Below are 9,747 nucleotides of genomic sequence, written 5' to 3'. Positions count from 1 at the left end.
GTATCGACAGGTTTTTTTTTTTTTTTTTTTTTTTTATGGATAGGCGAAACTTTTTTTACAAACGGACCTTGGTCTAGACGTTTGCTAAAACCCTAACGGGTTCAGCCCGTTTTGCCCGGTCCGTACCCGTTACCCGAGCTACCCGTACCCGTTGCCTGGGTACAAACGGGTAGACGGGTACGGGTAATAAACGGACTGGACAATCTAATTTGAAAAAAAACCCGTTATACCCGTACCCGTCTACCCGCCTACCCGTACCCATCTACCCGCATACCCGTACCCGCCTACCCGTACCCATCTACCTGCATACCCGTACCCGTTACCCGTACCCGACCCGTTTCACTTCAAAAAAATTTGAATTTTTTGAAAAAAACAGAAAAAAAAGGGAAAAAACAGAAAAAAAAAAAAAACCGGGCGGACCGGACCCGTACCCGGATACCCGGATCCGTACCCGCGGTACCCGTACCCGTCAACCCGCAACGAGTACGGGTAATAAACGGACCGGATAGAGGTTTTGGAAAAATTACCCGTCTACCCGTTACGGGTTTTACCCATACCCGACCTACCCCTTTACCCGTCCTACCCGTTACCCCTAACGGGTAACCCGGAACGGGTCACGGGTAACCCGTTAGCAAATGTCTACCTTGGTCTGGTCAGGTAGTATACGGATTGGAGGGAGATATTTTTATATTATGAAAATAAATTTTTATTTTTATGTTATTTTAAATATGGTATAAATTAGATAAATGAATAAAAAAATATTATTAATATTTTGATTTGTATTTTTGATAAAATTGTTTTTAAAATAAAAAATAACGGTGAATACAACTAATTTGTATTATAAAAATTTAATAAAATACAAAATTTTATTATATGAGTATCATGTATCATCTTCATACAAATATATATTAATATATATAATTTTATTTTTAATTATCTTATATAAAAGAGTAAAATAACAGAAAAATATTGTTATTCTAACCCGTACTTGATAAGTTAATAAAAAAAAAAAAATTATTCTAATCCGTGTTTTCACACACAATACGGATCGAATAAACGGACAAAAGGATGTCATTCACACCCCTATCTACCTATCGAAAATATCAAACAAAATACCCTTGTCAATAAATTATTGACAAAATGTCTGGGGCCCGTTTTCTGAGCTGTCAAGTAAAAAATTTTCCTCCCTCTAATTTACTTTCCAGTTCTCTTCATCGAGTCGTCTCCCTCCAAAATTTTCTTCTCTTGATATTCTTTGCACTGAATTGAAGCGCAACTTGTTCTTTACCCCTCTAGTAGTTCGCTCTTCAATTTTAGCTGTTTTTCAATCACAATAACACCAAAAAACTTAGACACGTGTTCAAATACAAAAAACCAGGTTGATATGTCTGACACGAAATCAAAGTTGTCCTATAAAATTTTATTTTTGTTATTGTTTAATTGACTATGAGCTCAAAGCCATTAATTTCCAACTGGGTTGATTGCTCGTCCTACTTCCAAAAGTAGCATTACTTTAACATTATACAGTCCTCCATATCAAGGCTTTCTAACGAGATCTGAACCCCTCAATATCCAAACACATTGATGTTATTTCAACAGGAACTAATACAAGCTTAATAATAGTAAATACCAAAGACAAAGCCATCTCAGAAATGAAGTTCACGTCTTATATGTGCAGCAAAAGAAAACAACAAAATTAGAGTAGTCTGGTTAAAGCTTATTGTAATTTTTAGGTCAATTTCGATTATCTGGGGTGAATTATTTTTTTCTTTATTTCAAGGGTAAATTAGTTGCTTGGCAGAGCATGTACTAATCTATAAATACTAATAATTACTCGTCTACATTCTGGACATCATACAACTATTTTGTTTCATTTGAAATTCAACACTGTACCATTCAAGTATATACCAGTACATTAGAAGACGTCCAACGAGATCTAACTTCCTTCTACATAATTTTATAGTTTATTCTTTGGTTGAAAAATGGTGCAAATTAATGATATAGTATTGAATCCATTAATTCATACTTGCTTACCTGGTTGTATGATACTCCTTGATTACTTCATCTTGAGTTTTGATGGCATATAAACAATAAATTAATCATAATCCTTCGTGCGCTCCAATAAGCTATACGTAAAATGTAACGATGCTCTTCTGGAAAAGACAAGGGACGGAAAGCTAATCCAAAACACAAATATGAAAGAGAGATGGACCAATAGAAAGCAAGATAGCATAGGCTGTCTCAACTCAGTGCCACTCCAGCGGATAAAAACAATTAAAAATAATTAAATAAGTGTGTAGTGTTGAAAGATAAGGAAAGGGAGGGGGAATTTGGACTCCACAGGGGTATTTAATTTTTTAGATAGGTATAAAATCACTATTTTCAAATAGTTTATACTTTTTAGATCAAATGATCATTTTCTAGCTATCTAAATTGATAATTATTGAAAAGAAAAAAATATATAAAATCAGATCTCCAAGTACATTTTCATATAGAGATTATGATTAACGATTCAAATTGGATATTGAATTATGAAAATAGAGATATCGATTGATAGCATGAGTCGATTTGTTATATGCAAAATACAATATTCTCACTCAATTATTTTTCAATGGTAATGACAAATAGAGTATTATTTGGAATATGCTTTTGAATTTGATAAAGAAGGTAAAATCAGGACAATGTGAAAGAAGAGAGAAAAAGAGGTACGTTAATCTCATTTCTAAATTCTAATTTTAGAAGAGTATGCAACTACCCAGATGCTGGAGGCTCATGATTTCATAAAAAACACTCAGGTACCCATGATTTAGGCAATAATTTGATATGACATCTCTGATCATCTATATGTGATAACAAATTTTATTTTTCAGAAGGTACTTGAGGATTGTTCAGGAGATCTAAGTTACTGGTACTGTCACATATCAAAAGACGTCTGGCCCTTTTATACAGCAGACCACGGCTGAGACAGTGAAGGAAATTGGTCACAATGTTACCAGTTTTGTTACGGCACGTTGTGGGTACTTCACGGCATGTGCGTGGGGCACGTGATGTAATTTGTGCATCGTGTGACGTGTCCATTAATGTGATGTATCTTCTTTTGATCTAAAATCACATGTCCCATAATGTCAAGCAAACACCTTGTCACATCACGTTACGTCATGCAATCAATTTCTCCAACATTAATTGATGCCATTTTGATATTTCATTGTCAACATGCCAAGGTTCCAGAGCACCCAGTTTATGGCAGAATCTGACAAAATTCTCTTATAAGCACACCACAATTATCCTTTATTAACAACACTAAGAGTTTGTGGTAAGCCCACAATATATGCTAATTTTTAACCTTCAAGTATTACTTGATAAACCAGTACTGCTGGTCTTTTAACCCATCGTTTGTCTGTCTCAGCTAGGCAGATAGAAATCCAAGAACATTAGACTAGAGAGTTTCCTCAGGTAATACGCGAGCACATGTTTAATTTACTCTCGATTTAAGAATTTTTTATTTTAGCTTTCTTACAAAATTGTTACATCATGCTGCTGATATGATCTGTTTATGTGGTTTCTAATATGATCTTTTTGGTTGATAGGAGATAATCGAGGTGTTTAGCCGGAACGGCATGATATGCTATCCGCAGTACCAAAACATATTTCCTTTATGGGCCCTAGCCCCTCGGTGCTAACCATTACTGGGTATTACTTGCCGGATAAGAAAAATTGATAGTTTGGTATCTCTGATCTCATTTGGTCATAGATTCTATTTTGAAAGTCTTGGCAGTGGGTGGCTGCCAAAGCAATTTGGTCATCGTTTCTACAATGCTTATTTCGTCAGACACTCCATATGGGATTCAGTAGATCATTTCTACAATGTTTGGTATATCTGATCTCATTTTGTGCATGTGATGTTTTTTTTTCCTCATTTTTTTTTTTTTTTTTTTTTCCTCAGCTGCTACCAATTTTTCAAAAAAAAAAAAAAAAAGATGTTTTTTTTTCCTCAGGAGTAGTGAAGTCTGTCATTATAGCTCTTGTTCTTGATTGAATTGCTGCGATTAACATAATAAAAATAAATTTGAAATTATAGAAAATATTTCATCAATTGTCTTATTTTGTTGTGCTATATTTCCTTTTCTGGTTCAATTTATATGCATGGACTGGACATTAGAGAGTTTTCATTAAGGAAAGGAAAATCTTCTCTCGAAGTAAAAAAAGATTTTGCTTCTAAACCCAATCAAAACCTAAGACAACTATTTAGAAATATGTCCCCCTTAAATCTGGATAAGGATATTAACAACGTTGGTTTTACTTGATGCAGTGTACATATATGTCAAATGTCTTCTCATTTTAACTCTTTTATGTGTGCACTGCATGAAGCCAAACCAGCACAGTTAATATCCTTGTCCGTTAAATCTATATAAAAATAAAACCTTAAGGTTTAAAGTATGTCCCTGCAAAATAAAGGAAACTTTATGTATTCCTACCCCATCTTCAACAAATTTCCTAAAGCCCCACCTTCCTTTTTTTTTTCTAGAGAGAAAGGACGGTCAATGTTGGGGATATTTCTTTTAAAACGTGGGGAGGGATGATTTCGCATGTATTAAGTGAGCATACATTCTATAATATTTGGCACTTGCTAGAAGTATATCAGTATATGGGTTGACTCGAGCTTTTGTATGGGCACACATTAAAAATTTATCTTTGTTCTATTTATAGCAATTAGCATATGGTATCTTTGAGGAGCATATTTGTAAAACCATCCCCTCCTATTGTGTTAAAACTACCAAGTTTACATTACAAAACCCTAGTGCTCTTGTTCACCTCTTGCTTGAGACATCACCATTCTCATCTTTAAGTTCGTACTTCGTATACTGTCACGGGATGATTATAGGCCTCCATTCGTACCTCATCTTTGCAAGAGTTGACAATGCTCTCTAGAATTTGAACCACTTGGTCCATGGTGGGCCGTGCTTTTGGATTCTGATTGAGACAATCATACGTCAATTTACCAACCATTTCTACACAGCTGCTCGAGAATTGCCCCTCCAGTCTTGGGTCAATTACTTTCACAAGCCTGGAGGGACGGATAAGGAGGGGGCGGCCCCAATCAACCAGGTGTTGTTCCCTTTCTGGACGTCCCTTGTCCAATGCTCTTCTTCCAATTAAAATCTCAATTAGTAATACACCGAAACCATAAACATCACTCCTTGTAGATAAATGCCCTGAAAAGAAAAGTTATGAAAAAGATTTGGGTATTATTGTATTAAACATTTGTTATCTCCAATATTATTTCTAGCTGAACCAGGATACAAGTCATCAAGCCTACCAGATTGTCCCAATTCATGATAACTTTTTACTGTGACTAAAAATTACCTTAAAATATTGGAATTCAAATAGAGATCGCTAAACTAAAAGCGTGATTTCTAGCTAAGTATGTATCTGATGGATAAAATTTAAATTTGAGATATATAATAATATTATCCAGGAAAGAGATATTTTCGACAGATTATTGATCAGGAGATGAAAATAATTTTTTTTACATCAACCAGATCCTGAGATGAGATTTTGTTGACATTAATTTTTTTGGAGATCAAAATTTATAGACTAATTAATGTGATTGAGATACAACTTTTCTCTATAAAAAAAGGATACTCAATTTGATACTATTATTTAAAATGACTTCTTAATCTCTAACAATCAACCATTATTCAGGATATACGATAAGGTCGGATGAACCCTGAAATCTGGATTTATGCTAGAGTTATCTTGATTAAAAATATTAGTACCAGCATTGAGATATTCAGGGGCAGCATATCCATATGTTCCCATGACTCTTGTTGAAACATGTGATTTTTCTCCAGTGGGTCCTTCCTTTGCTAGCCCGAAGTCTGATATCTTTGCATTGAACTCCTACATTAATATAAATATGAGTACTTAATAGCTAGATGCTTCAGAAGGAAACACAAATAGAACGATTTGAAAACGGTGGTTGTGAGTTTTATTTTTCTATTTTTTTTTTATTTTGGAAGGGGATATACCTCATCGAGCAAAATATTAGAGGTTTTAAGATCACGATAGATGAGGGGTCTTTCTGCCGCATGGAGAAATGCAATTCCTCTTGCTGCATCTAAAGCTATTTTCATCCGAGTTGACCATTGTGGAGCAGGATACATTCCTATCCAAACATTAAAAATGTTGCTTTAACAATAACTTTGAAACCAAAGAAGGTAATATGACTAACACCCATTTATTGTTTCTTATTTCCTCAGTTTAAACTGGTGCTTCCGATTCAATTTGAAAGGCATATAAACAAAAGGATTGTATTTTTATATGCTTGATGCTGCACCAATCAGATTAGCTCTGGTTAGATTCTTACTTGCATGGTTAAAAGAGCAGAGCACAGTTTCAGTATATACAATAATTGATTGGCTTAATTCAATTCATACTAAAGAGCTCACATACTTATATCTGATCTAGAATGACCAATTCACACATTCTTGAGCTATACTACTGTTTTGTAGGAAACTTTACACCTGACTTAACAATAATAATTAACATAAGTAAAGAACTAAATGTGTCAGGCATACTTGAAAAAAGGTGCTTATCAAGGCTTCCAGAGGCCATGTACTCATAGACTAGAAGGCGGTGTTCATTCTCACAGCAATATCCCACCAGTTTTACCAAATTTTTATGCTTAAATTGCCCCAGAAAATTCACCTCTGTCTGAAAATTAGTGAAAAAATATAAAACAAAAGATAGGTATGAGGATCTGACTCTATCTATATAAAAAAAATCACACAGCCAGTAGTAAAGGAATAGGGGGGGAAGGAGGGGGGGGGGGGGACAAAATACTTACCAACCATTCTTTGTCGCCTTGCAAACTGTCACAATTCAATTCCTTTACTGCGACATGGGTTTCGGGGAAACCCGGCCGCACCAACTCATCGATAACTCCTTTATACACAAACCCGAATCCGCCTTCTCCAATGACCAAATCCGGCCTAAATCCTTTAGTGGCTGTGCTAAGTTCGTTGTATGTGAATATTTGTATGTGCCCATAACCCGACATTAATCGGAAATCTTCTATATCTTTTGGCATAATAGGTATAGCGCTCGCCTGGCTGCTGATCTCTGATTCCACCTTGCTCATCCTTTTTGATGATGATGTGGATTTCCGGCTCTTATTTGCTGGAATGTATGAAGAGAAGATAAGAACCATTTAAATTAAAGGGAGTGCATATGTTAACTACAATAGGTACATATATGAGTATAGCAAATGATATTTCTTTGTTCATATGAATGTGCATACAAGGCGCCTCAGATTTTGGAAATTGAGATTTGGAGCTGAACCACAGGCCAGCGGTGCTTCGGAGAGAACTATTGGTAGGCTAAGGTGCTGCTTGGCAAAGCACCGTTAGGCCAGTGCTTTGGCTTCAAATTTCTCTTTCTGAAATTCAATTCGAACGGCCGATCCGAGCTAGAAATAGCAGTAATTTTGGCAACTCCCGATTATCCTAATGTTCTCTTTGCAAGGTACTAATTGGAAACTGAAAAACAAAACAACGTGAGAAGCTCCAGTCTAGGAACCGGGTCCTCTATGAAATTCCTTCGGAAAATCCTAAACAAAATGAAAAATTCAAACAAGATAGAAATTACTCACGTAGTGCGGTGCTTTGGGAATTTCCAGGTCGCATTTTGGAGGAACGAGCAGCACAGCAGTTCCCCATCTTGATAAAGAACGCCAGTTTTGCCGCGTCTCTGGTCGGGGCTGCGGCCAGAGATGAGAGGCAAAAAAAAAAAGAGCAAAGGAAAAGCGGTTGACTCAATGCGGCAACGAAGAGAGTGGGGAGCGCCGAATGTTTTGTGCAATTTTGTTGTTCTGTTGACAGTTGGTGATGAATGGTATTAGTTGCGCGGGTAGAGAGATGGGGCCGACGTGTAAATTTATTTAAGCGCTCTTTTTCTATTTTTGCAGATTTTGCATATAATAGATTAATAGATGTATACGTCTCTAATTATGATATGTTATTCCGACTACCCAAGCTGCAACAAGCCAACAATCGAATACGGATCAGATTTTATCCACACAGTTTTCACCCGTAGGAGTCTTGGTTTGATTTATGAGCATTAAATACATCACGCTAAAATGCATTCGAAATTTTGAATGTATCATATGTCGGTTCATATTCTTAAATCTTAATCAATTCGTATTAATGATCTTTGATCTTAATCATTTACGTAAGCATAAATTTATTTGCACTAAACAAAAAAGATACATCAATTACTATGCACATTGTTGTAAATACGTTTTATATCAATGAAATTATTAATTGACATTTAAATCCATTAACTTTCAAAAAAAAATTACTGTACACAAAATATTTTAAAATGCAAGTACGGTATTTGTGTCGGTTCATACTTCTAATTATTTTGGCCGAGATTTGAGATCCTAAAATAACAAGATGAAATATAATATCTACTTTGATGTTAACATGTGCATAAATTATTTTTTACTAAATTAAATAGATAGATCAAATATTAATATTACGCATAAAATTTCTCAAGAATACATTTACGACTGATACCTTCTTTTCTTTTCTTTTTTTTTTGAGGAAAACAATTGATACTTTTAGTCAATTCGGACAAAATTTAAGATCCTATAATCATCAAACTTACAAATAATCTCTACTGTTTGTCATTTAAGTTTTCATAAATTTATCTAGATTAACCCAAACATATATATCAAATACTATGCATAATCTTCTGTTAGAATGCGTATCAGCTCATAACTTTAATCCATTTGGACACATTTATATTCTAAAATCTCAAAAATTGACATATAATCTCAACCATTTGTCCTTTACACATGCGTTAATTTTTTATATACATTGAATCAAACATATACATCATATATTAATCATATAATTTTGATGGACTCATTTCAATGTGAGCTTGCGGGTGTCAGTTCACACTTCAGCTAATTAGGGCCACTAACATTCAATAACATATAACTTCGGTCATTTCTGTGCGCATAATTTTATTTGTACTTAAATTTAAAAGAACCACAACATTGTAATTATGAAAAAAAAAAAAAAAAACAAGTTGCAATCTCCTTTAGAGATTTTCTATGATTCTATCAGAAAATAAAATAAAATGTGGCACTATATACGTATGTCGTGCAGAAATGCATGCACAAGCTGCATGTACAGCATATTCAATAAAATGACTCTATCATATAAAATCAATAACACTTCTCTATCATTTAATAAATCTAATATGATAGTATCATTATTTATTTTTTAATTATAATTTTCTAAAAAAATATATTTGGTTCGCATGTGAAAAAAGAAAGTGTCAGAATATCACATCGCATTCACATGTGTGCAGGCAAGGATAATTCAGATTTGAGCACTGTACAAATCAATCAACGAATAAAACGTTAATTTGCAAATTTTACAAATTTTACATTTTATTCACGTTAAATTCACAAAAATTCGTCACGCCTTGATATTGAAATCTAGAGAATTTTTGAAACCGTGAGGTATTCAGTTGGATGGTTCAAATTTATGGTTAAAAAAAAAATATACCTATTAATGGTTTAGATCTTTTTAGAACCATCCAACTAAATCTGAAAAATAGAAGAGAAATTATGGATACAAATTTTTACGTACAGAAAGGAAACACAGAAGATCAAAAACACATTAACAGTCAAGGTCTTGAACAATTGACAACACGTGCCCAACATAGAGACAGAAA

At 34.3% G+C, this 9,747-nt stretch overlaps 1 protein-coding gene across 2 annotated transcripts; it reads right to left on the bottom strand.

The window, feature by feature from the left end:
• Positions 1-4,417: 4,417 nt before the first annotated feature.
• On the bottom strand, positions 4,418-7,870 carry LOC144569160 (putative serine/threonine-protein kinase PBL17). Of its 2 annotated transcripts, XM_078319368.1 has the most exons (7): positions 7,652-7,870; positions 7,301-7,538; positions 6,848-7,179; positions 6,579-6,714; positions 6,030-6,166; positions 5,778-5,901; positions 4,418-5,213 (listed from the first exon to the last, which is right to left on the bottom strand). In XM_078319368.1, the coding sequence occupies exons 3-7, from the start codon at positions 7,139-7,141 to the stop codon at positions 4,843-4,845; spliced, it is 1,062 nt and encodes a 353-aa protein (XP_078175494.1). In that variant the 5' UTR covers positions 7,142-7,179; positions 7,301-7,538; positions 7,652-7,870; the 3' UTR covers positions 4,418-4,842. The 2 variants fall into 2 exon arrangements, with proteins under 2 accessions (XP_078175494.1, XP_078175493.1); XM_078319367.1 differs by lacking the exon at positions 7,301-7,538 and having other exon boundaries at positions 4,419-5,213.
• Between the last annotated feature and the right edge of the window lie 1,877 nt (positions 7,871-9,747).

Source organism: Carex rostrata, chromosome 18 (assembly GCF_964058835.1).
Source record: "Carex rostrata chromosome 18, lpCarRost1.2, whole genome shotgun sequence".
In the NCBI taxonomy this organism is placed as follows: Eukaryota; Viridiplantae; Streptophyta; class Magnoliopsida; order Poales; family Cyperaceae; genus Carex; species Carex rostrata.
The sequence above is the reverse complement of the archived record's forward strand: the minus strand, read 5'-3'. Positions and strand labels throughout refer to the sequence as shown.

Coding starts and splice junctions, on each gene's coding strand:
- LOC144569160 (XM_078319367.1), bottom strand. CDS start 7,718: ATGGGGAACTGCTGTGCTGCTCGTTCCTCCAAAATGCGACCTGGAAAT. Junction 7,180..7,651: donor TTCCCAAAGCACCGCACTAC/GTGAGTAATTTC, acceptor CATACATTCCAG/CAAATAAGAGCCGGAAATCC. Junction 5,902..6,029: donor CTAATATTTTGCTCGATGAG/GTATATCCCCTT, acceptor ATATTAATGTAG/GAGTTCAATGCAAAGATATC.